Source organism: Macaca mulatta, chromosome 20, assembly GCF_049350105.2.
Source record: "Macaca mulatta isolate MMU2019108-1 chromosome 20, T2T-MMU8v2.0, whole genome shotgun sequence".
Taxonomy (NCBI): domain Eukaryota; kingdom Metazoa; phylum Chordata; class Mammalia; order Primates; family Cercopithecidae; genus Macaca; species Macaca mulatta.
Genome location: NC_133425.1, coordinates 69,653,621 through 69,679,618, shown reverse-complemented (window position 1 = coordinate 69,679,618; position 25,998 = coordinate 69,653,621). Strand labels below are relative to the sequence as shown.

The following is a 25,998-nucleotide window of genomic DNA, read 5'->3' as shown; positions in this document are numbered from 1 at the left end:
GGAGACCCAGGGTTGAGGGTTGCCAGTTTTCTGTGGGCCTTCCCCTCCCTTGAAATGCCCTTAGTTACCTCCCCTTCATTGTCAGACCACGTGTGACTTCTTTTCCTAGCACTGCCAGGGTCATTGACTTCCATCTAAGCTTGCATCAGGAAGATGTTCCTTCTGTGATCGTTGGTACTGAAGCCAGAAAATCTCTCATTCAGGAACTCTGAGGAGCAAAAAGGGACAAACACTAACTGCTGAGCTGGGCCATTTGATCTCCTTTCACCTTGCATTGCTGTCACAGCACCTCAAATGAGGGCAGGACAGGCTCCAGCAGAGAGAACTGCACAATGACCACTGTATTTTTCATGCTCTTCCAGGGATCCCTGTCCCCCCACATTCAAGAGATCTCATTCAGGCCAGAGACACAGAGACCACATTGCCCGGTGATTAAACCCCGGTTTCACTCTGGCCCCAGGAGTAGAGCCTGGCCACTCCTGTTTGGTTCTCACTGGGAGGCACACTGGCCCTGGATCGTCTCCTCATGCACAGCCGGAGTTTTACCTGTTTGCTTGCTTTCCTGGACTGCTGTTTCCAAGAAAGTAACTAAAGTGTATGAAAAGTAAACCTCCAGCTTCCACAGTATATTACCTGCCTTTGCATGTATTTGAAATTTAGCCTCCTCCCTCGCCACCGTCTTGGTGGCAGTAGCGGTGCAAGAATGATGGGAGCTTTCCAAGAGCGTTGAGTGCTTCGCTGAAGACAGGAAGCACTCAACCTGTAGCCTTCATTTCTGGCTCTGCTTCTCCTCTGGTGTAGGGACACATTTCCTGGCATTTGGCTGAGTCTACACCACTTTTTGAGAACCTGAAATAGAAGGGAATCTTCTGTGACCCGCAGTCTCCATATTGGCCCTAGAATACTGGCCTGGTGGAGGAATTTGCATTGGCTTGCTTTCAGGGGTTAGCTACAAGGGTCAGTTTTATGTCTCTCTTGCTTCGCCAGTGTGGTCAATCAGGGTCGTCTTTAACATCTAAGATAGGGGTTTGGTTGGCCGGGTGTGTTTGCTTACTCCTGTAATCCCAGCACTTTGGGAGGCCCAGCAAGGTGGGAGAATCGCTTGAACCCAGGAGGCAGAGATTGCAGTGAGCCAAGATTGCACCACTGCACTCCAGCCTGGGTAACAGAGTGAGACTCTGTCTCAAAAAAAAAAAAAAAAATCTAAGATAGAGGTTTGGTCAACAGTGGTTAATAGTAAATAAGAACCTCCTGCCACTCTAATTTTCCTGCTGCACCCCATCCCCCAAACACCCATCATAAACATTGATATAAGCAGTATTAGCACAGTATAAAGAATGTTCACCTTGCACATGTCATTTCAGGCACATGGATTCAGGAGAAGCACAGTTGAGTGGAAGAAATGGTAGATGTGTGAGGCTTGCCCCAGGCCCTGTGTACACACAGTAAGTGGTGCCCATGGGTCTCCATCAGCACCTCCTCCCCGCCACCATTTCGGGCCAACACTTCAAGGTGCTGAGTTGTAAGGCTCCCCCATTGTCAATACCGGGCTCGTCTTTGCAGCCCTGATCACTACCAGTACACTCTTTTTCAAGATAACTGAGTATTTTTGTATGCCTTTGCCTCCTCTTTGTCCATAAAACATAAAGAGTTGTTTGTGATTCTTGACTTCTCCGAGCAGAGTGTCTGCATCTCTTGGAGAGTTACACATTTCTTCATGGGCCATTTTTCTCATTCTTAGATGCACCTGTTTTTATCCTTTCAAACCATCTTCTGCCTTCTTGTTTTCCTGTCAAAGACAGAAATTACAGGAGATAGGGAGGATTTTTTAGCATCTCTTTCAAAAGATCTATGTCAGAATTTCCTTTGCACACCAAGAACTGGAGCTTAGAGCCCTGCTATTCTCTAAGCCAGGTTCTAGTGCCTTACACTCCGGAATGTCAGATGGTGGGTGCAGATTGGAAGAAAGAGAAAAGTTCATCTCAGCGTGTGGGTTCCCATCCACCCCACATAGCCTCTCCTTCCTCAGAACAATGGGCGTGGGCTAGAAAGCTCTTTCTGTGAAGGGTTTTCTAGCAGCTCAGTTAACACTTTACTCTCTGGTCAACACTTGGGATGTATAAAAATGCCATTGTAATTACTGTAGAGTCCTGTGACTCATCGTTTGTGTTTGTCAATGTGCAGTTCAGCTTAGCTCTTCTCTGTTCCTGTGTAGTTACAATGTGGCCCTGAAGACATCCGAGGCACTTCAGTAAGTGGGATCTTTTCTAGAGATCCTTGGTGACTTTGGGTGCACAGGGTGACCGAGCATTTCTGCCCCTGTGAATGTGGCACTAACACTGTGCACTGTCTCCACCAAGCAAGGTTTCCACTGAGTTTCTTCTGACGTTACTAGGTTTGTAAATGAATAAACAGACATTTTAACTACTCTTGCACGGCTGCTTGTGAGATGTTCTTCATCTGTAGCGACTTAAACGTGTTTGCTACCAGAAAGCGTAAACAGTGTGCAGAGGAGTGTGTGTGCCTCCCTGTGTTACCACAGTGTAAGGAAAGATTTGTGAATGGGGGTAGGGAAGATGCAGGTGTTTATCTTACCCTCCCTGCAACGCTGGAGTGACTGGGGGGGAAAGCTTCCCGACTCCTCCTGAAGTTCCGACTGGCCATCTGCCTACAGCTGACCTCATAGGAGGAACTTGCCACCTGACGTTCCACGCGGGTACGTGTGCGCTCAGGTTTGTGTGGAAAGCAAGAGGAGTCGTGTTCTCACACTGTGGAAATGACACTGAGAGAAACAGCCAGTGCTCGCTTTCTACACCAGCTTCCATCCACACGTTAGTCGCTGGACTTGACCTGTTCAACTAATTTTTTTTTTTTTTTTTTTTTGAAACGGAGTCTTGCTTTGTTGCCCAGGCTGGAGTGCAGTGGTGTGATCTCGGCTCACTGCAACCTCCACTCCCAGGTTCAAGTGATTCTCCTGCCTCAGCCTCCAGAGTAGCTGGGATTACAGGCACGCGCCACCATGCCCAGCTAATTTTTGTATTTTTGTAGAGACGGAGTGTCGCCATGTTGGCCAGGCTGGTCTCAAACTCCTGACCTCAAGTGATCCACCTGCCTTGGCCTCCCAAAGTGCTGGGATTACAGGCGTGAGCCACTGCGCCTGGCCCCTCCTGTCTTTCAAAAGCTCAGCCCAAGACCACCATCATCCCACAGTGGAGCCTTTGCTTCCCCAAGAGAATGGCCCCCTTTGGGGTCTTCACACACCCGTTTCTGGTGTGTCTTTATTTGGTTCTCTGCCCTGCTGGTTCTGTAAGTCTCGAATTCTCTGAGAAGGACTCGAATTCTCCCAAACTCCCAACACCTCACGTTGTGTTTGGTGTTTAACAGATAAATGAATGGGCAAAAAGTGGAGGGCAAAATCATTAAAATGTTTTTAAGATTTAAGGATTTTAGGCCGAGCGCCGTGTCACCAGGCTGGAGTGCAATGGCATGATCTTGGCTCACTGCAACCTCTGACTCCCTGGTTCAAGGGATTCTCCTGCCTCAGCCTCCCAAGTAGCTGGGATTACAAGTACACGCCACCACGCCCAGCTAATTTTTTGTATTTTTAGTAGACATGGGGTTTCACCATATTGGCCAGGATGGTCTCGATCTCCTGACCTCATGATCTGCCCACCTCAGCCTCCCAAAGTGCTGGGATTACAGGCGTGAGCTACCGCGCCTGACCTGAAATTTTTTACATGATTGTTTACTAACTTTACAACAGGAGGATGTTGTTGTTCGCTGGCCAGTAGGTGGCGCTGTGGCACATGATTTGAGCCTCCTGGATTCACACAGCTGTTTACATGGAGAGCCCAGTGCCGGGACCATTAGCACCCCAGTCAGGCTATGCATCTCCCTCCCAAGGGTGCTCACCCAGTGTGGCCTCCATGGCACAGGGGGACTGAGATGAGGCTCCTTTAGTACACCCTCCCTTGAGAAGAGCAATGTGTGCTTACCCTCCAGTGGCTTGTTCTCATGAAATACTCCACAGTTAGGGACCTTAGGATGCTTAGGTCTGAGGTGTCACCTGACTGAAGCCCCTCAGAATCCCAGACTGTTGTGGTGGGTCAAGGGCATGGGGCTTTGGGTTTACTGGCCTGGGCCTGAATGCCAGCATTGCCTCTTCCTTGGTGTATGACCTTGGGTGGTTGCCTTTCCTAGGCCTCTGTTTACTTGTTTTAAAATGGACAGTGATGCCTACTTTGTAGGGTTGTTATGAAACTCAACTAATGAATATAAAATACTTGACCCAGACTGGTATGGTGGTTCACGCCTGTAATCCCAACACTTTGGGAAGCCAAGGCAGGAGAATCACTTGAGCCCAGGAGTTCAAGACCAGCCTGGGCAGCTTAGGGAGACCCAGTCTCTACCAAAAATCAAAAAATTAGCCAGGTAGAGTAGTGCGTGCCTGTAGTCCCAGTTACCCAGGAGGCTGAGGTGAAAGGATCGCTTCAGCCCAGAAGCTCAAGACTGCAATGAGCCATGATCGTGCCACCACACTCCAGCCTGGGCGACAGATCAAGGCCCTGTCTCAAAAAATAAATTAGGCCGGGCGCAGTGGCTCACGCCTGTAATCCCAGAACTTTGGGAGGCCGAGGCGGGAGGATCACGAGGTCAGAAGATCGAGACCACCCTGGCTAACACGGTGAAACCCCGTCTCTACTAAAAATACAAAAAATTAGCCGGGTGTGCTGGCGGGCACCAGTAGTCCCAGCTACTCGGGAGGCTGTGGCAGGAGAATGGCGTGAACCCAGGAGGCGGAGCTTGCAGTGAGCCAAGATTGCGCCTCTGCACTCCAGTCTGGGTGACAAAGCAAGACGCCATCCCCCCTCCCAAAAAATAAATTAATTAATTAATTAATAGGCCGGGCGCGGTGGCTCACACCTGTATCCCAGCACTTTGGGAGGTCGAGGCAGAGGAATTGCTTGAGCCAAGGAGTTCAAGACCAGCCCGAGCAACTTAGGGAGACACCATCTTTACCAAAAATCAAAAAATTAGCCAGGTAGAGTGGTGTGTGCCTGTAGTCCCAATTACCCAGGAGGCTGAGGTGAAGGGATTGCTTCAGCCCAGAAGTTCAAGACTGCAGTGAGCCGTGATTGTGCCACCGCACTCCAGCCCGGATGACAGATCAAGGCCCTGTCTCAAAAAATATAATACTTGACCCATTGCAAGATCTTTCCATGCACAACAGCTGTTCTTGTATTACTCTTCCAGGATGAATTGCACGGCCTGCTCCCTTGGGTTTCCAGGTCACGGGAGATGAGCAAAACTGAATGATCTCAGTAGGCCAAGAGCAAAGGACGTGGGTCCAGACCTGGTGGCCAGTTGCTTGTGATGGGAGCTGGGCTGGAGTCGCCAAGTGCCACTAGTACTGACATCTTTTAACTATGTTCATTGTGACTTGTTTATTTATAAAAGTAACCACTGCGCCTTGGTGTGGACTGAACTCTGAACTCCAGATGCATGCGGTGAGTTAACCATGGTCTGGGGAGCTCTGTTTCCATGCCCAGGACATGCATCTGTGAGCATCATATATGAGCAGATATAGCCATGCCTCTGGTGATTTGAACGCCTGTGCTTTCCAGCTGCTTCAGGGTCCTGAACATCGATGGATGTTTCTACTTCATTCCCTCCTCAGCCCAGCTGGTCCCACTCTGCGACTGTGCTCTAGGCATTTCATCTCAACTGGGTGACATACTTGAATACAGCAATTATGAGAACAGCAACCTCAGAAGAACATCTGGCATCCAGACCTCGCCAGCCTATTTACACAAGGTACCAACTTCTGTAAGCCTTGAAAAGCTAAGTTATCCAGGCTGGGTGCAGTGGCACACTCCTGTAATCCCAGCATTTTTTGGAAGGCCGAGGCAGGCAGATCACTTGAGGTCAGGAGTTCAAGACCAGTCTGGCCAACATGGCGAAACCCCATCTGTACTAAAAATACAAAAATTAGCCGGTGTGGTAGTGCATGTCTATAATCCCAGCTACTTGAGAGGCTGAAGCAGGAGAATCGCTTGAACCCGGGAGGCAGAGGTTGCAGTGAGCCGAGACCGCACCACTGCACTCCAGCCTGGGCAACAGATCCCTTGGTATAGATACAGGGAGCTTGGGTGGTCTCATCACAGCAGAACCTCAGCTCTTGGCATGTTCTTTCCTTTGCTACCAGCTTTTGAAACTGAAGTGTAGCAGAGTCATGAACCAGACTCTGAAACATGAACCAGAGAAACATTTTAAGAAGTAGCAGCTGACCAGGAGTTGGAGGTTGCAGTGAACTATGGTTGCACCTGTGAATAGCCACTGCACTCCACCATGGGCAACATAGTGAGACCCCATCTTAAAAAAAAAAAAAAAAAAAAGGCCAGGCACGGTGGCTCAAGCCTGTAATCCCAGCACTTTGGGAGGCCAAGGCAGGTGGATCACAGGGTCAGGAGATCAAGACCATCCTGGCTAACACAGTGAAACCCCATCTCTACTAAAAATACAAAAAATTAGCCAGGCGTGATGGCAGGCGCCTGTAGTCCCAGCCACTCGGGAGGCTGAGGCAAGAGAATGGTGTGAACCCAGGAGGTGGAGCTTGCAGTGAGCTGAGATGGCACCACTGCACTCCAGCCTGGGCGACAGAGCGAGACTCCGTTTCAAAAACAAGAAAAAAGAAAAAAAAGAAAATGGCCAGGCGCAGTGGCTTACAACTGTAATATCAGTGCTTTGGGAGGCCAAGGCAGGAGGATCACTTGAGCCCAGGAATTTTAGACCAGCCTAGACAACATGGCAAGACCCCGTCTCTACCAAAAATACAAAAAATTAGCTGAGCATGCCGTTGCATGCCCATAGTCCCAACTACCCGGGAGGCTGAGGTGGGAGGATCACCTGAACCCCAGAGCTTTTTTTTTTTTTCCAGACAGGGTCTCACTCTGTCACCCAGGCTGAGTGAGACCCTGTCTGGAAAAAAAAAAAAAAAAAGCAGCTGGGTATGGTGGCACGTGCCCATAGTCCTACCTGCTCAGGAGGCTGAGGCATGAGGATGGCTTGAGCCCAGGAGTTCGAGGTTACTCTGAGCAATGATGGTGCCACTGCACTCCAGCCTGGGTGACAAAGCAAGACCCTCAAATAAAAAATAATTGGCCATAAATATAAGAGTTTTTTTGTATATTGTTCCTTCTGTTCCCTTGATCTATATGTCTATCCTTTTTCCATATCTTATAGATGTGAATACTAGAAGTTTCATAGCAAGTTTTGAAATCAGGTAGTGTACATTCTCCGATTTTATTCTTTTTCAGATGTGTTTTGGTTATTCTAATTCCTTTGCGTTTCCATGCAAATTTTAAGATCCAATTTTAAGATTCAATTTTAAGATCCAATTTGAGATAGATCTTGCTATATTGCCCAGGCTGGTCTCAAACTCCTGGGCTCAAGGGATCCTCCTGCCTCAGCCTCCCAAATAGCTGGGATTACAGGCACATGCTACCACACCTGGCCTCTCAACTGCTTTAAAATAAACACAACAACGAAAATCTTTTGGAAGTTTGATGGGCATTGCATTGAATTAATAGACAAATTTGGGGAGAATTACCATTCATCTATACCGTGAAATCTGTCTCTACTAAAAATACAAAAATTGGCCAGGTGTGGTGACTCATGCCTAATAATCTCAGCACTTTGGGAGGCCAAGGTGTGCGGCTCACTTGAGATCAGGAGTTCAAGACCTGCCTGGCCAACATGGTGAGACCCTGCCTCTACTAAAAATATAAAAATTAGCCGGGTGTGGTGGCAGGCGCCTGTGAGCAAGCTACTTGGGAGGCTGAGGCAGGATAATCACTTAAACCCGGGAGGTGGAGGTTGCAGTAGGAAGAGATCACGCCACTGCACTCCAGCCTGGATGACAGAGCAAGACTCAGTCTCAAAAAACAACAAAACAATATTGAGTCTTCTATTCCATGAATGTGAAATGTCTATGCATTTTTTTAGATCTTTAGTTTCTCTCAGCAATGTTTTACAGTTTTATATGTATGGATTTTTTTTTTTTTTTTTTTTTTTTGAGAATGAGTCTCATTCTATCGCCTAGTCTGCAGTGCAGTGGTGCAATCTCGGCTCACTGTAACCTCCACCTCCCGGGTTCAAGCAATTCTCCTGCCTCAGCCTCCTGAGTAGCTGGGATTACAGTTGCCCTCCACCACGCCTGGCTAATTTTTTGTATTTTTAGTAGAGATGAGGTTTCACCATGTTGACCAGGATGGTCTTGAACTCCTGACCTCAAGCAATCCATCCACCTCGGTCTCCCAAAGTGCTGGGATTACAGATGTCACCCACTGTGCCTGGCCATGTGTGGAACTGTTTTCTCAATTTCATTTTTGGATTGTTTATTGCCAGTTTATAGAAATGCAGTGAATTTTGGTGTGTTAATTTTGTATTGTGAGACCTTTATTCTAGTAGGATTTTTTTTTTTTTAAATATTCCTTCGGATTTTCTACAGTAGAATTATATCATCTGCAAATGAAGATAGTTTTACTTCTTTCTTTTCAGTATGGATGCCTTTAATGTCTCTTTGTTAATTAATGCACACATTGCACATTCAGTAGTACAATGTTTGGTGGGACCGGTGAGGAAAGACATCCTTGCCTTGTTTTGATCTTAGGGAGGAAAGTCTTTGGTCTCACTGTTAAGTGTGATATTAGCTGTACGTTTTTCATAAGGGCTGTGTTCATTTGCTAGGGCTGTCATACAAGGTACCACACGCTGGGTGGCTTAAAAAACAGAATGTATTTTCTCAGGAGGCATAAAGGCCAAGATCAAGGTGCGGGGGGGTTGGTTTCCTCTGAGGATCTCTCTCCTTGGCTTGTCTGCAGCTGCCTTCTCCCTGTGTCTTCACGGGACCTTCCCTCTGTGTGTCTCTTCTTATAACGGGACCAGTCAGGTTGGATCAGGACCCATCCCAATGACCTCATTTAACTTTATTTACCTCTTTAAAGACCCTATCTCTAAATACAGTGACACGGAGGTAATGGAGTTAGAACTTCAACATACTAATTTGGGCCTGGGTGTGGTGGCTCACGCCTGTAATCCTAGCAGATAGCTTGAACTTTGAGACCAGCCTGGGCAACATGGTGAAGCCCATCTCTACTACAAATACAAAAATTACCTGGGTCTGGTGGCGCACACCCACAGTCCAGCTACTCAGGAGGCTGAGGTAGGAAGATGGCTTGAGCCTGGGATGTGGAGGTCAAACCCCAGAAGCAGAGGTCACAGTAAACCGATATCGTGCCACTGCACTCCCTCTTCTTCTTTTCTTGGGCAACAGAACCAGACTTCATCTCGAGAAAAATTAAAAAATTAAATAGACATGAATTTTATTTTTGTTTTTTAGAGTCTCATTCTGTTGCCCAGGCTAGAGTGCAGTGGTGTGATCTCAGCTCACTGCAACCTCTGTCTCCTGGGCTTAAGTGATTCTCATACCTCAGCCTCCCAAGTAGCTGGGGTTACAGGTGTGTGCCACCATACCCAGCTAATTTTTGTATTTTTAGTAGAGACAGGATTTTGCCATGTTGGCCAGGCTAGTCTCAAACTCCTGACCTCAGGTGATCTGCCCACCTCGGCCTCCCAAAGTGCTGGTACTACTGTCGTGAGCCACTGCACCTGGCCTAATTTTTTTTTTTTCTTGAGACAGAATCTTGGTCTGTTACCCAGGCTGGTGTGTAGTGGCATGATCACAGTTCACTGCAGCCTTGACCTCCCCGGCTCAGGCTATCCTCCCACCTCAGCCTCCCAGGTAGGTGGGACTATGGACACATGCTACCACGCCCAGCTAATTTTTTGTATTTTTTTTAGAGACAGGATTTCACCATGCTGCCCAGGCTGGTCTCAAACTCCTGAGCTCAAGCAGTCCACCCACCTTGGCCTCCCAAAGTGCTGGGATTATAGGTGTCAGCTACTATGCCTGGCCTGGACATATAATTTTTAGAAGAAAATGTGGCCACAACTCTCCTAGAGTTGAATGGTTTTTTGTTTTGTTTTGTTTTGTTTCGTGTTTTTTTTTGTTTTGTTTTTGGAGACCATCAACAAGATTTCAAGGCTTTAAAGAAAGGAGCTGCTTCAGGAAGAGACAAAATGACTTGACCGCTATAACCTTCAAGTGCAGACTGGGCGAAGAGGTATCAACTGTGCATGAGCTGGAGAGGGGTGGGATAGATAGAGACACAGGTGATAAAGAAAATATAGCAAAATGTGAATCCTACAGTCTGGGTGGCGGATGTAAACCCTGTAATAGCCTCACCTGGGGAAAGTTGCCTTGCAAGAACGAGGCTGCCCATTCTCCAGACCCACCCAGGCCACCAAGCAGGCTGCAGTAAAAAGTCTGAGCCCAGGAGGAAGTACCTCGGAAACCAAGTTGCGATGCTCTGGTTAGGGGCCCAGCAGAGGGGTCATCCTAGCTCTACACCATTGGATACTGAGTTTCAGGAGTGGGAGTGCCATCCTCAGGGTCACACAGCGTGTCAGTTCCAGCCTAGGCCTTCCAGTGTCTCATTAATCTTTTATCCACTCAGCTTCTCTTCTGGCTCATGAACCTTGCTCTCCTGGGACTCTTTTTTTTTTTTTTTGAGGGGTTGGGGGTGGGACAGAGTCTTGCTCTGTCGCCCAGGATGGAGTACAGTGGTGCCATATTGATTCACTGCAACCTCCGCCTCCCAGATTCGAGCAATTCTCCTGCCTCAGCCTCCCGAGTAGCTGGGACTACAGCTAAACCACCCTGTCCAGCTAATTTTTGTATTTTTACTAGAGACAGGGTTTCACCATGTTGGCCAGGCTGGTCTCGAACTCCTGACCTCAAGTGATCTGCTTGCCTTGGCCTCCCAAAGTTCTGGGATTACAGGCATGAGCCACCGTGCCCGGCCTGGGACTCTTCTTGCAGTGAGCCAGGGCCATGGAGCCCTTCAAAAGTTGCTCCCACCAACCCCCAAAATATATTTTTCTCCCACCTGTCCCAAGTGCCTGGCATCATACCATATGGGCCAACTGGCCATGTTTGCCATGGAAGCCCAAGAGGAGGAAGTGGGTCTTTTTTTTTTTTTTTTTTTTTTTTGAGACGGAGTCTCGCTGTGTCTCCCAGGCTGGAGTGCAGTGGCGTGATCTCGGCTCACTGCAAGCTCCGCCTCCCGGGTTCATGCCATTCTCCCGCCTCAGCCTCCCAAGTAGCTGAGACTACAGGCGCCCGCCACCACGCCCGGCTAGTTTTTTATATATATATTTTTTTTAGTTGAGACGGGGTTTCACCATGTTAGCCAGGATAGTCTCGATCTCCTGACCTCGTGATCCACCCGCCTCGGCCTCCCAAAGTGCTGGGATTACAGGCTTGAGCCACCGCGCCCGGCCGAGGAAGTGGGTCTTTTATTACCCAGCACAGCAGAGCTGTGGAAAGTGCACTGAGAAAGGTCAGGATGTGAACTAAAGCATTGGGAATGGGAAGGCAGAGACCTTGGATTAGCTGGGATGCTCCATGCCCTCGCTGAGTGACCTTGGACAAGCCCCTTAGACACACTGAGCCCATTTCCTTATCTCCACGACGGGCGTCCCACCTACTACTGCACCGGGTTCTTGTGGCAATAATTGAACTCACACATGCAAACAGGCTTTAGTTCAATAATTGATCTCACACATGCAAACAGGCTTTGTGAGCTCGATAAACACAGGGGGCATGGCCAGGTGTGGTGGCTCATGTCTGTAACCCCAGCACTTTGGGAGGCCAAGGTGGGAAGATCGCTTGAGCCCAGGAGTTGGAGACCAGCCTAGACAACACGACGAAATCCTGTCTCTACCAAAAAAATAAAAAAATAAGCCAGGCATGGTGGCACACACCTGGTCCCAGCTACTTGGGAGGCTGAGGTGGGAGGATCACTTGGGCCCAAGAGGTCAAGGCTGCAGTGAGCTGAGATTATAACACTCCAACCTGAGTGACTGAGTGAGACTGTCTAAAAAGTAAAAATACACCAAAAAACAGGTAACTATTAAGCATTGCTAGGACCCGCATGCGGTGACCCTGAGGGTGCTGGGTTTCTGTTTGAGGGAGAAGAAACTCCTGAGCCCCTAGGTATTGTGGGGGACACGCAGTTCCAGACTGCCTGCACGTCCTGTATGCCTGGCCTCGTCCGCATCCCTGGCACCCATGACGATAGCCGCATTCCACTGGTGTTTCCCCAGGAAAGCCAACCCTACCTGCATCTCAGCGGAGCTTCCACGGAGTTGGAACCCCACTCCGAGAAGGTGCGGGCTCGGGCCAGGGATCACACAAACTCCAGAAGGAGGACATAGTTGGTTTGCAAGGCTGTGACCTGGTTGAATAACCTTTGATCTGCCCCGAGAGGAATGTGGGCATTAGGCTGCGGCCCACAGGACAGCCCTGTTTTTTCAGGGCTGTCCTGTGGCCCACGGTGCAGATCTGCTCCAGCTCACTCTGGTGGGATCATGCCAACCACGGCTGGGCCACGGAACTTCATGGCAAGGTGCTGCCCTCCTGCTACGCCGCCTGTCTAGAAGCAGACTTGATCCGAGCAGGACTGGAGTCAGCCAAGGGCATCACGTGCTCTGGTCCCCGCCTGCCTTGACTCCTCCTGCCTCACTCCCCCATGGCCCATAGTCACGTGGGTGAAGGTGGTGGGCACCGGGGCTGGGCCCAGCCCCCGACACTGCCCAGATAGACTTTCCTAAGGCACCCTTTTCCTAGCGCAGGTGCGGCCGCAGCCCACCCCTCTTCAGGCCCACAGATCGCACCTCTCTGGTGTGCGGTTACCTCTTGCCTATGTTTAATTCATGGCTGGGGGGTTGGGACGAGCTTCCTGAGAAAGAAAATAACTCCCCTGGGGTCTTGCCCAGTTCCTGCTCACCAGAAGGACCATAGCCGAGGTCCCAGCCTCCTCCCAGGGCCCAGGACTGGGGAGTGGAAGCCATCAGTGGGCTCGGAGGACACTGTCCCAGACAGGACACAGCCGTTGGTCACTAATCCGCAGCCCTGGAATGTCCGTGGGCCAATCAGCGGGGTCTCTGGGGGCTCCCCAAGGGCGCTAATAATCCTACAATGATTAGCAGGGGCCACGGGGTCAGTGCACGCCACTCTGCCTGCTGTCGGGGGCGGGCTGGCCAGGCTGAGGCCAGAGCAGGCAGGCATCCCCCGGAGTCGTCTCTTTTCATGCCAGCACCAACAGGAGGCTGTTTGGACACACTGATTACTCACTCACCAGCCTCCCTCTTTTGTCTACCAGCCCAGCCTGACTCCTGGAGATTGTGAATAGCTCCATCCAGCCTGAGAAACAGGCCGGGTGGCTGAGCCAGGCTGTGCTCGGAGCGCCTGACAGGCCCAACAGACCCATGCTGCATTCGGAGACCTCCCCTGGCCGGGGGCACCTCCTGGCTGTGCTCCTGGCCTTCCTTGGCACCACCTGGGCAGAGGTGTGGCCACCCCAGCTACAGGAGCAGGCTCCGATGGCCAGAGGTAAGGGACACCTGGTGAGGAGGTAGGTGGAGGCACCATTACGAGCTCGGTGGAGTGGGTGCTAGGAGACTTCTGGAAGCCCGGTCCCAGGCCAGTCCTGCAGGTGGTTTAATGAGGAAGCCCTGGGACAGCCTGGGGCGGTGAGGGGTGGATGCTGGACTGGTGAGGAAGGAGGAGGAAGGGGGCCAGGGCTGGGGTCAAGGAGGAATGCCCGAGGGAGTCTGTGGCTGGGGCCTGGAGAAACTCAGTGGCCCAGAGGAGCCCCAGACAGGGGCCTGCTGGGAGCCAGGGCTGGCCCCCCTACACCCAGCCCCCACCTCTGTTCCCTCCCGCCACCCCGTCCCCAGCACTCAGCCCACGCCTGCTGTACCTGGTCTCTCTCTCAGCCTGGCTGCATCACTGTGCCCCCTGTCCCCTGCACCCACCATACTCCTCTCCCATCTTGTTTTCCGAGGGCGGGGACGTGTGCTTATTTTGCTGTGGTGGGTCCAGGTGCCCCCATCCTCGGGCTACCTAAGAACGGAAAGAACTCCCTTCTCTCCCCACCCCAGCCCTGACCAGGAAGGAGAGTTTCTTGCTCCTTTCCCTGCACAACCGCCTGCGCAGCTGGGTCCAGCCCCCTGCGGCTGACATGCGGAGGCTGGTGAGTACCAGACCCAGCTGGGCTCTGCCAGGGGGGCGGCTGGAGGCACAGACCCCAGAGGGCAGCTCGGGAGGCCACGCCTGTCCAGGCACTCTTCCACTTGACCGGGGTGGGAAGGCACAGCCAGGCACTTTGGCCCTGAGGGACCAAGGCCCTGGTTGCTGGAGGTCTCTGCAACTTCTTAACCCCCCACCCTCAGTTCAGGAGGTCGGGCCCCTTGGCTCCCACTTGCCTGAAGGGCAGGACCTTGGGCCTTCCCTGGCATCTTGTTGCCACGGAGACCAGGAGCCGCTGGAGGAGCCGGATCCCCTCCTCCAGGGAAGGACCCCTGCAGGGCGGGAGGGCCAGGGAGGGAGAGGGTCCTGCTGGGCTGGGGAGGCGCTTCTGTGCAAGGACCCAGCGCCTCCTCCTGAGCTTATCTGAGCCACTAGGACAGGCCTTGCCCATGTTCTCTGCTCACTCAGTCGTCCACATTTTCAGCAGGGGCCGGGGATCGGGGGTATAGTGTTCTCCACCAGCCTGGCTGGGGCTGCTGGGTTGGGGCTGTCATCTGGGGGCTCAGAAACGCTGCCCCCCATTGTCTGGGACCCCAGCAGCCCCAGCCCATGTTAGCAGGCCAGGGAGCCAGGGCAGGGTGGTGGGGGCGGGAGGGTTCCCCATGGCTGCTTCCCATGAACTCCTCCGAGGCAGGCGGCCACGGTGGCGTCCTTGAGCACTCTAGGGTCAGTTTCCCAGGAGGTGGGGGTGGGGTGGCTAAATGGGGGAGGTCACTTCTCTCCCTTTCCCCGCCCTGAGCGGCTCGGCCGCTCCTCAGGCTCAGACCCTGTGCCGCCAGGGCTGCTCCCAGCTGTGACCTCCGTGGTGGGTACTCCTGCCTGGGACCCCAGGAGGGCCTGCGGCAGTCAATGGCTGGCAGTTGGCACCCTTTCCAGGGCCCTTTTGTCAAAGTCCTAGAAAACTTCATTTCCATAAAGGTGCAAATGGAGCTCCATGTCTCAGCCTCCCTCATGGCCCGGCCCCAAGCACCCTCCGGGCCTCTAGGGCTCTGGGGCACCCCTTCTCTGGACACAGTGGAGACTGAAGGTCTTGTGGAGGTGTGGGGTTGCTGAGGGACCCCGGGGAGCCTTCATCAGAGGTAAAACCCCAATGGACATTAGTGCAGGGCAAAGTCGGCTTGGGGTGCAGCCCTGAGGGCCCCCCCACCCTGCACCCACTCAGTGCTTTTGAGTTCTATCCTACAGGCACCTCCCTGCTCCATTTACAGATGAGCTCAGGGAGTCTCGGGAGATCAGGGGTCTGCAGCAGGTCACCCAGGGGTGGCGATTGCCAGGCCCCTTGTTTAAGAAGAGGGAGGGGGCTGGGCGCGGTGGCTGACACCTGTAATCCCAGCACTTTGGGAGGCTGACGCAAGGAGATCACCTAAGGTCAGCAGTTTGAGACCAGCATGGCCAACGTGGTGAAACCCTGTCTCTACTAAAAATACAAAAATTAGCCAGATGTGGTGTCACATGGCTCTAATCCCAGCTACTCGGGAGGCTGAGGCAGGAGAATCGCTTGAACCTGGGAGGCGGAGTTTGCAGTAAGCCGAGATTGCTCCACTGCACTCCAGACTGGGCAACAGGGTGAGACTCTGTCTTAAAAAAAAGAAGAAGAGGGAGGGGGCGGGGTTAGCTGTGCGTGGTAGGGAGCCGATGAGGCGGGTACGGGGACAGGAGACCAGGGCGGAGAGGCGTGGCTGTAGGGCGTCTTGCATCACAGGAGGGCAGCATGGCCCGGTGGGAGTAGGGGAGCCTTTCTGATAACGGCCAGGGCCCAAACACAGAACCAGTCTGTAAGGCGTGGGCACTGCTCACTTGACCAGATGGGAGAAAGACAGCAGGAGCCCATCCCACTGCCTGGGCAGGGCTGAAGGATGCCCACAACAGGATTCAGAGATGGAGGCTCAGTCCTGAGAGGCTGGGCTCCTGGACGAGCATCAGACAACACCACTGCTTCCTCCAGCAGGACTCCTCATCCAGTGCTCTCTTTGCCTCCTGACCTGGCACCCGGTGGATGCTCAGAGATGGTAGGGGAGGCCTGGCCCAGCAGTCAAAGGCCTCCCACAGATGTCTCTGTTTGTGCTTCCCCCAGGACTGGAGTGACAGCCTGGCCCAACTGGCTCAAGCCAGGGCAGCCCTCTGTGGAACCCCAACCCCGAGCCTGGCGTCCGCCCCGTGGCGCACCTTGCAAGTGGGCTGGAACGTGCAGCTGCTGCCTGCGGGCTCAGCGTCCTTTGTCGAAGTGGTCAGCCTGTGGTTTGCAGAGGGGCAGCGGTACAGCCACGCGGCAGGGGAGTGTGCCCGCAATGCCACCTGCACCCACTACACGCAGGTGAGTGTGTTGCAGTGATGCCAGTGTGCCAGTTCCCAGATACAGGCTCCTGCTGGGCCATCTCAGAAGAGGCTAGTTTGACCTAAATGTTGGGATTCCTTTTCCTCCAATTTGTTTAGTTTTACTTTTTTTTTTTTTTTTTGAGTCAGAGTCTTGCTCTGTCGCCCAGGCTACAGTGCAACAGTGCAATCTCGGCTCACTGCAACCTCCGCCTCCTTGGTTCAAGTGATTCTTGTGCTTCAGCCTCCTGAGTAGCTGGGATTACAGGTGCCCACAACCATGCCCAGCTAATTTTTTGTATTTTTAGTAGAGATGGGGTTTCACTGTGTTAGCCAGTATGGTCTCGATCTCCTGACCTCGTGATCCACCCGCCTCAACCTCCCAAAGTGCTGGGATTACAGGCGTGAGCCACTGTGCCTGGCCATATTTTTGCTTTTTTGGAGACACGGTCTCACTCTGTCACCACAGGCTGGAGTGCAGTGGCATGATCTCAGCTCACTGCAACCTCTGTCTCCTAGATTCAAGCGATTCTTGTGCCTCAGCCTCCCGAGTAGCTGGGATTACAGGTACGCGCCACTACACCCAGCTCATTTTTTTGGTATTTTTAGTAGAGATGGGGTTTCACCATGTTGGCCAGGCTGATCTCGAACTCCAGACCTCAAATGATCTGCCCGCCTCAGCTTCCCAAAGTGCTGGAATTATAGGTGTGAGCCACTACGCCTGGCCTAAGCCACTTTTTTTCAATCTGAAATATGAATAATAATTTCAAACATAAACTTATTTATTTATTTATTTATTTATTTATTTATTTATTTATTTGAGACGAAGTCTTGTTCTGTCACCCAGAATGGAGTGGAATGGCGTGATCGCAGCTCACTAGAACCTACACCTCCCAGATTCAAGTGATTCTTCTGCCTCAGCCTCCCAAGTAGCTGGGACTACAGGCATGAGCCACCACACCTGGCTAATTTTTGTATTTTTAGTAGAGATGGGGTTTCACCATGTTGGCCAGGCTGGGTCTCAAACCCCTGACCTCAAGTGATCCACCTGCCTGGGCCTCCCAAAGTGCTGGGATTACACGTGTGAGCCACTGTGCCTGGCCTCAAACATAAATTTAAAATGGCCCCACTCTTACCCACTACCTAGGTTTAGAAGATGCTACTAAACTAAAGCCCCGCTCCTCCCTTTTCCCTGCTGTCCCTCCCTGGAGGGAATCTTCTTGAAGTTCAGGAGCATCACTGCCAAGCAAGTTTCCATTTTTTCTCTTCATTCAACAGATATTTGTTGAGGATTTTCTATACACACCTGGCACTGTTCAGGTGCTAAGGTATGGCACTGAAAAACACAAGCGAAATCCCAGGAAATATTGAATACCTCTACTACTTACGCAAGTGTGTTGTGCATGTTTAAGTATTACATAAGGCTGGGCGTGGTGGCTCACGCCTGTAATCCCAGCACTTTGGGAGGCCAAGGTGGGAGGATTGCCTGAGCCCAGGAGTTTGAGACCAGCCTGGGCCACATGGCAAAAACCTGCCTCTACAAAAAATACAAAAATTACCCGGGTGTGATGGTGTGTGCCTGTAGTTCCAGTTACTTGGGAGGCTGAGGTAGGAGAATTGCTTGAGCCTGGGAGGTGAAGATTGCACTGAGCTGAGATTGTACCATTGCACTCCAGCCTGGCCAGCAGGAGTAAAACCCTGTCTCAGAGAAAAAAGAACATGTGCCTACAACTAGGTGTTGCCAAAGTGATTACACCAACTGGAGAGACCAGCAAACCAGTTCCCACTTCCCAAAGATCTTGTGGCTCTTTAATTTTTTTTTTTTTTTTTTTTTTTGAGACGGAGTCTTGCTCTGTCGCCCAGACTGGAGTGCAGTGGTGCGATCTCGGCTCACTGCAAGCTCCGCCCCCCAGGTTCAAACCATTCTCCTGCCTCAGCCTCCCAAGTAACTGGGACTACAGGCACCCACCACCACACCCGGCTAATTTTTTGTATTTTTTAGTAGAGACGTGGTTTCACCATGTTAGCCAGGATGGTCTCAATCTCTTGACCTCATGATCTGCCCACCTCGGCCTCCCAGAGTGCTGGGATTACAGGCGTGAGCCACTGCACCCAGCCCTGGCTCCTTAAGTTTTGTCAGACTCAAAGGTGTGAAAAACCTAACCCTGTTTTCTTGTTGTTAGTTGTTTTTTGTTTATTTTGTTTTTGTTGGGTTTTTTTGAGTCAGAGTCTCGCTCTGTCACCCAGGCTGGAGTGCAGTGGCGCGATCTCAGCTCACTACAACCTCCTCCTCCTGAGTTCAAGAGATTCTCCTGTGTCAGCCTCCTGAGTATCTGGGATTACAGGCGCCCACCACCACACCCGGCTAATTTTTGTATTTTTAGTAGAGACGGGGTTTTGCCATGTTGGCCAGGCTGGTCTCGAACCCCTGACCTCAGGTAATCCACCCACCTCGGCCTCCCAAACTGTTGGGATTACAGGCATGAGCCACCGTGCCCGGCCTCTATTATTGTTTCTAATTTTCTTGATATGAATATTTAGATCATTAATTTTAAATCTTTTTTGTTTCTACTATATACATTTAAAGCTATAAATTTCCCTTTAAACGATTTCAGCTACATCCAATAAGTTTTGATATTTAATGTTTTCATTGTTATTTAGGGATTTTTTTCTATTTCCAATCACGATATTGTCTTTGTTTTGAGACAGGGTCTGGCTCTGTCACCCAGGCTGGAGTGCAGTGGTGCAATCTCAGCTCACTGCAGCCTCAACTTCCTGGGCTCAGGTGATCTTCCCACCTCAGGTCCAAAGTAGATGGGAATACAGGTGTATGCCACCATGCCTGGCTAATTTCTTGTATTTGTATTAGAGAAAGGGTTTTGCCATGCTGACCAGGCTGATCTGGAACTTCTGAACTCACATGATCCACCCAACTCAGCCTCCCAAAGTGCTGGGATTACAGATGTGAACCACCACACCTAGCCATGATGTTGTTTTAGATTTTGAAGTGTATCTTTAAGTTTCTGAACTATGTTATCTTCTTAATTTACTTGTAAATTATTCAGTTTAAATTTCATTGCACTGAATTCATAGAATGTGGCGTGTAGGATGTGTTGATTCTTTGGTATTTGTTGAAACTTGCATAGTGGTCTAATGTGTGGTCTTGCTTTGTGGTTTGCAGAAGTCCCATGCATTCCGAAAAACAATACATGTTCTTTAAGTGTTGGATACATGTATATGATCACATGTTCACATCTGGCTGCTACAAGCCAGTCTTGTACATGTAATTTTTAGTCTCTACTGGAGAGTTTGTTTCACTTTTCTTATATATTGGCCATTTGTGCTATTTCCAAGTTGTCGCTGATTCTAAGACTTTAAACTGGTTTGCAGAGCTGTATCCATTAGCTTTTGCTGCATGACATTCTACCCCAAAATTTAGCAGCTTACGATTCTGCATGTCAGCCACTTGGGTTGGGCTCAGCAGGGAGGTTTTCTGGTCTTGGCTGGGCCCACTCATATGCCTGCAATCAAGTAGGGGGCTGGCTGGGAGCTGGCTGTGCAAAAAGGCCTCTAGTGGTTCATCTGTATTCCATGAGGCCTTTCAACCTCCACCAGGCTTTACTGAGCTTGTTCATGTAGTGGCTGAGCATGGTTCTATGAGAATGAGTGGAAATGGCAAGGTCTCTTAAGGCCAAGTTCAAAATCAGCTCAATATCACTTCTGCTGCATTCTGGTGGCCAACACCAGTTACAGGGCCAGCCAGATTCAAGGAGCAAGGAAAGAGACACCTCTCCTTACTGCAAAAAGCTGCAGAGTCACATTTAAAAGAGTGGGCTAGTGCAAGAAGTGAAGGGTTGTGGTCATAATGCAGTCACAAGGCCCTTGATGTCCCAGTCTTTTTTTGGCTAGTCCCCTCCACCCATCAACGATCTCCCCTCCCTTCAGGTATCTGCTAGCCCTCCCCTCTCCATTCCAATCTCAACTAAGAAAGCCTTCCTAGGCCAGGCATGGTGGCTCACACCTATAATCCCAGCACTTTGGGAGGCTGAGGCAGGCGGATCACCCGAGGTTGGGAGTTCAAGACCAGTCCAACATGGAGAAACCCCATCTCTACTAAAAATACAAAAAAAATTAGCCAGGCGTGGTGGCAGTCACCTGTAATCCCAGCTACTCAGGAGGTTGAAACAAGAGAATCGCATGAACCCAGGAGGTGGAGGTTGCGGTGAGCCGAGATTGTGCCATTGCAGTGCAGCCTGGGCAAGAAGAGTGAAACTCCATCTCAAAAATAAAAAAAATTTAAAAAATTAAAAAGGCTTCCTGGACTATTCCCACCCATACTTCTACCCCTGCCCAGGACAGCTGCTGCTCCTGAGCCCCCGAGGAGGTGAGGGAGCCCTCTGTCCGCCTGGATGATAGTGAAAGCTGTGTTCCCCTCCCCAGGAGTTCATGATAGGGTTTCTGATCCCCTATGTCTCCTGTAGCTCGTGTGGGCCACCTCAAGCCAGCTGGGCTGTGGGCGGCACCTGTGCTCTGCAGACCAGGCAGCGATAGAAGCCTTTGTCTGTGCCTACTCCCCCGGGTAAGCCCTGCTACACCCTCTGCTGGGATGTCTGGGAGGCAGGGAGGGGCGCTTTCACTGAGGGTGAGATGCCCCCCCATCCACCTGAAAGTAAAGTCCGACACCTTCCTCTGCACCCTTGGTGGGAGAAGGGAGGAGAGGAAAGGCAGAGGGTGCTGAAGATTGTGGCCATGCAGAAGGTACTGCTCTGTGGATGCCCCTTCCTGGGTACCAGTCCTGGTATCAGGGAGTTTGTCCAGGATTCGTTTGGAGGTCATCTCTTCTCTCCCAGGGAATCTCTCTATCTCACCCAGCTCCCTAACTCTCTGGCCAGGCCACAGGAACTGTAGGGGCCAGGGGGGCAGGCAGCAGGGACCCACCACTGCCTTGCCCAAGGCCAGGCCCTCCCACACCCTGTGGTGCCTGCTCGTCGTCACAGAGGCAACTGGGAGGTCAACGGAAAGACAATCGTCCCCTATAAGAAGGGCGCCTGGTGTTCGCTCTGCACAGCCAGCGTCTCGGGCTGCTTCAAAGCCTGGGACCATGCAGGGGGGCTCTGTGGTGAGTGCATGAGGGCTCAGTCTGGTGACCCTGGGGTAGGGGTGGCAGCATCCTACTGGGCTGTCCCGGAAGCCCCAACCCTCAGCACCCAGGGAGGCTCCTGCCCGGCCTGCTGGGAGGAGACCCTTTTCTCGGAGTCCCCTCCTCCTCTGACCAGAGGTCCCCAGGAACCCTTGTCGCATGAGCTGCCAGAACCACGGACGTCTCAACATCAGCACCTGCCACTGCCACTGTCCACCTGGCTACACTGGCAGGTACTGCCAAGGTGAGGGCACTGGAACCTGGGTGTGCCCAGCGCTGCTCTCGCGGCAGGTCCTGGGGCTGCTACACTTCCTGAGTCTCAAGGGTGTTAGAGGTGCTGACCGTGTACTCCCTGAGTCTGCCCACTGCATAGCACTGGCTATTTGCCAGACCCTGAGCTGTGGAGGAGATTCACAGTGAAATCAGGTTCAGCCCCTTAGGCTTTGGGAGGAGGACAGAATTAGGATCCAGAAGTGGCTTCTTGCCCCACTGCCCCTCAACCCTAACCCCTCTGTGACTATGGGCAGGTCACCTCCCAAACTCCGATATGCCTCACTCTACAGTGGGAACCAAACCAAAGACACCAGGCATGCCAGCAGTCAGAAGCCTTCGTGGATTCTGTCTCTGGGAGGGGTATTCTTGCTGTGGTTGGCATTCCCTGGATGTTCGAGGCCTTTGGGGGCAGCGTGGGGTCCAGAAGGCTGGGAGCTGAGCCTCTGCCCCACTGCCCTGCCCTGGCAGTGCGGTGCAGCCTGCAGTGTGTGCACGGCCGGTTTCGGGAGGAGGAGTGCTCGTGCGTCTGTGACGTCGGCTACGGGGGAGCCCAGTGTGCCAGTGAGTCCTGCCCCAGGGCCCCCAAAGAGCCAGCCCCTCCCAAGACCCCCTTCAATGGGGCGTCAGCTCCCAGGAGCCTACTATGTACCTCTCTTTCCAACTAATTCGGTGACAACATGTTGAAAGCTTGAAACCGGCCACAGCGTGGATATTTACACCAAAGAAATTGGCAAATGCTACAAATCATGGATTTTTTTTTTTCTTTTGAGAGAGAGCAAGCTCAATGTTCCACACTTACCAGCACACTCCTGACCGTCACCACCCACTCTGTTGGAGCAGGTGGCTGGAGGAAGGGGCTTAGCTCCCTGGCAGGGCAGGAAAGGGCAGGGATTCTGAAGTCCGCACACAAACTCAGGCTCCCCTACCCCAGCCAAGGTGCATTTTCCCTTCCACACCTGTGACCTGAGGATCGACGGAGACTGCTTCATGGTGTCTTCAGAGGCAGACACCTATTACAGAGCCAGGATGAAATGCCAGGTGACGGTCACCCCCACCTTCCCAGGGACCCCCCCAGGGCCTCAAGTGAGGGTCTTAATGGAGGGACCCTGGAGTGAGAGATGCTTTCTTCAATGTCTCTGACCTCACCCTGTTCATCAGCAGAAAGCAGGGGTCATGGACTCTGAGGCTCATAGAAGCCAGGAGGTCACTTATTGACCTGAGGGGTCAAGGTCAAGGCCAACCTCCATCTAAGGGAGTTTCAGGTTGCCTTGCAGGAGGGAATGCAAGATCAGAGTGGCCAGAGCTCGGGGCTGCTCAATAAAACCAGCAGCTCAGACTTCCACTGGCAGCTCTCGAAACCACAGTTAATTTCTGGGGTTGGCAATCAACTCAGATATGTTGAAGACACTGTGCAGGCGAAACAGAACATCCTCAGGGGCCAGACCTTGCCCGGGCCTGTGGGCTGCCGGTTGGGCCGCTGTGCACAGGGAGAAGAGAAGCAGATGTGAGCAGAGGGGACTCCTGCTCTTGGAAGGGAGGCTGTGCGGGCTGGGGGTGATGACAGCCTGGCCAGCACACACGTGACATCCTCGGCCATGGGCGGGGTGGCAGGAAGGGGCAGCCTTCCTAGGAGCCCTGCCTGTGTAACCTGGGGTGGGGTTACAGAGGAAAGGTGGGGTGCTGGCCCAGATCGAGAGCCAGAAAGTGCAGGACATCCTCGCCTTCTACCTGGGCCGCCTGGAGACCACCAACGAGGTGACTGACAGTGACTTCGAGACCAGGAACTTCTGGATCGGTGAGTGCCCGGCTGATTAGGGGTGTGGCGAGTAAGGGGTTGTGATGCCCCAACCTGCTGCAGGAACCCTGGGCTGTGGCAGCTGCCAGCAGATGGCGAGGGTGTGGTAAGGGCCTGGAGCCCAGAGCGGGGCCGGCTGCTCACCCCCTTTCCCGGGGAGGGTCCAGGTAGGGAGCACATGGGGGCTGCCAGCACTGGGAGGAGGGGCCAGAGAAGCAGCTGGCAGCAGACTCCAGGGTCTGAGTGGGCTGGGGGACCTCTGGCCATGGGCCAACCTCGACTATCCCGGCCCAGGGCTCACCTATAAGACCGCCAAGGACTCCTTCCGCTGGGCCACAGGGGAGCACCAGGCCTTCACCAGTTTTGCCTTTGGGCAGCCTGACAACCAGGGGTGAGTGTGGGGTGCCTCCCTCCCCTGGGCCTCCCTGTCACTCGGGCCTGCCTGGCAGAGCCCCCAGGCTACACTGAAGAGCCGCCCCCCATCCTGCTGCCTGGCTGGGTCCTGGCTGGTGCCTGCCCAGGTGCCAGAGAGTTGTGGGCACAGCTGGTGTGGGCCAGTGCTGTGGTGAGGGAGATGCAAGCCGGAAGGCATGTCACGTGGGAGAGAGGGGCCCAGGAAGCCTCCATCCATCTGTCCATCCCCAGTGTCCCCTGGCTGTGACTCCATCCCTCCAACTCTCATCCACTCACCCCTCCCTCCACGTGCCCTCTGCCTGCATCAGTTACACTGACGCCAGCATTCCTTAGCTGTCACCCCCCGCTGCAGTCATTCACAATACAACCCCGAACCTGTGGACCCACCAGCCATCCTGTTCCAAGAACCCTCTGGTCATGTGGCCCCACCCTGCTCTTCAAAGCCCAGGAATGCCCAGGGCCGGGGTGGAGGTGGTCCTGCTGCCAGGCCACCAAGGGCTCCAGTGATTTTAGCCAGCCCTCCTTGCCAGCAGCCGGCCTGTGCCCCTGGCCTATTGCCTGGAGGTAGTCGGCCTTGTTGGGTTCCCAGGTATACCTCTCAAGTGGGCTGTCTATTCCAGTCCACACCGTCCCCACAGGCTGGTGTGGCTGCGTGCTGCCATGGGGTAGGCAGAGCTGCTACCCCAGGAAGGGGCTTCCCTGAGAAGTGGTCTGGGAAGCAGGGATGGGGGCTCAGGGATGGGCCTGGTTCCCAGCAGCCCCATCTGCAGGTGGGGGCTCTGGAGCCCCAGAGATGCAGGGTCCTGATGGCTGGAGGGTTTAGGCCTCTCCCGGACCCCTGACTTCACTCTTCCTTCCTGAGCACCACACCCTGGCCTGCAGGTTTGGCAACTGCGTGGAGCTGCAGGCATCAGCTGCCTTCAACTGGAACGACCAGCGCTGCAAAACCCGAAACCGCTACATCTGCCAGTTTGGTGAGGGCCTTCCTGAGGCTCCCCTTCTCTGATCCCTGTCCCTGGGGGTGCTGCTGACCCGGTCCAGCCTGCAAGGGTATCTAGGTGGCAGGTTCAGAGCGAGTCTGGGCACACGGGGCCATGGAGGATGCCCTGCTCAGGGCCTTGTACCTGTGGGCTCCTGAGCCTAGAGGGGCAACGACAGGCCCAGTGTCACACAGCAAGGCCACACAGGCAGGACTAGAGCTGCAGCTCTGCAGGGAATTTCTCCAAGGACCCTCTTCTCCTGTCATGAAAGCTACTGCCTGGGAACCTGTTGGGTTTCTCGGTGTTCCTGGGAGCCCCATGAACTATGGTGGAGGCAGAGGTGAAACCTGGCATGGCACCAGCTCCCAGCAGCCCCTGCTAGGAAGGTCGGGAGCATCACAGGAACCACGGCCATGGGCACTTCCAGACTGAGTGCAGCAGGGCCCCCATTTTGGGACTGCCTGGGCTGCCATCGAGCCCTGCTCTCTTCTGCTTCCTTCCAGCCCAGGAGCACATCTCCCGGTGGGGTCCAGGGTCCTGAGGCCTGGCCGCACAGCTCCCTCGCCTGCCCTGGGTGCACCGGCTCTGCTTACCTGTCTGCCCACCTGTCTGGAACAAGGGCCAGGTGAAGACCGCATGCCTCATGTCCAAAGAGGTCTTAGACCTTGCACTCTGCCGGAAGTTGGGCAGAGAGAGGCATGGAGGCCAGTGAGGGCCAGGGAGTGAGTGTTAGACGCTGAAGGAGAAGACCCCGCCAGTGATCCAAAGAGGCTGCTCTCTTCTACCTGGCCCAGGCCCTGTGGGGCAGCGGAGCTTCCCTGTGGCGTGAACCTCACAGGGTATTAAACTAAGTTATGAATCAGCTGAA

At 52.8% G+C, this 25,998-nt stretch overlaps 1 protein-coding gene and 1 long non-coding RNA gene across 26 annotated transcripts in view; one reads left to right on the top strand and one right to left on the bottom strand.

The window, feature by feature from the left end:
• The window catches only part of LOC144337720 (uncharacterized), a 23,769-nt gene extending 11,142 nt beyond the window's left edge, over positions 1 to 12,627 (bottom strand). The window contains exons 1-5 of one of the 11 annotated variants that reach the window (XR_013411192.1): positions 12,244 to 12,627; positions 9,176 to 9,347; positions 7,036 to 7,141; positions 1,346 to 1,789; positions 69 to 208 (exon numbers count right to left, since the gene is read on the bottom strand). This is a non-coding gene — a long non-coding RNA (uncharacterized LOC144337720). Of the gene's footprint in view, positions 1 to 68; positions 2,423 to 7,035; positions 7,142 to 9,175; positions 9,348 to 12,243 lie in introns of those variants that run through there. The other 10 variants (XR_013411187.1, XR_013411189.1, XR_013411182.1 and 7 more) reach the window with 10 other exon arrangements.
• Positions 5,254 to 25,998, top strand: CLEC18A (C-type lectin domain family 18, member A). Of its 15 annotated transcripts, XM_077983882.1 has the most exons (16): positions 5,254 to 5,507; positions 5,625 to 5,814; positions 9,862 to 10,184; positions 12,229 to 12,291; positions 13,287 to 13,516; positions 14,068 to 14,159; positions 16,290 to 16,529; positions 21,010 to 21,107; positions 21,526 to 21,647; positions 21,805 to 21,912; positions 22,410 to 22,502; positions 22,873 to 22,979; positions 23,607 to 23,736; positions 24,031 to 24,127; positions 25,033 to 25,124; positions 25,634 to 25,998. In XM_077983882.1, exons 5-16 carry the CDS (start codon positions 13,393 to 13,395, stop codon positions 25,669 to 25,671), a joined length of 1,341 nt encoding a protein of 446 aa, XP_077840008.1. In that variant the 5' UTR covers positions 5,254 to 5,507; positions 5,625 to 5,814; positions 9,862 to 10,184; positions 12,229 to 12,291; positions 13,287 to 13,392; the 3' UTR covers positions 25,672 to 25,998.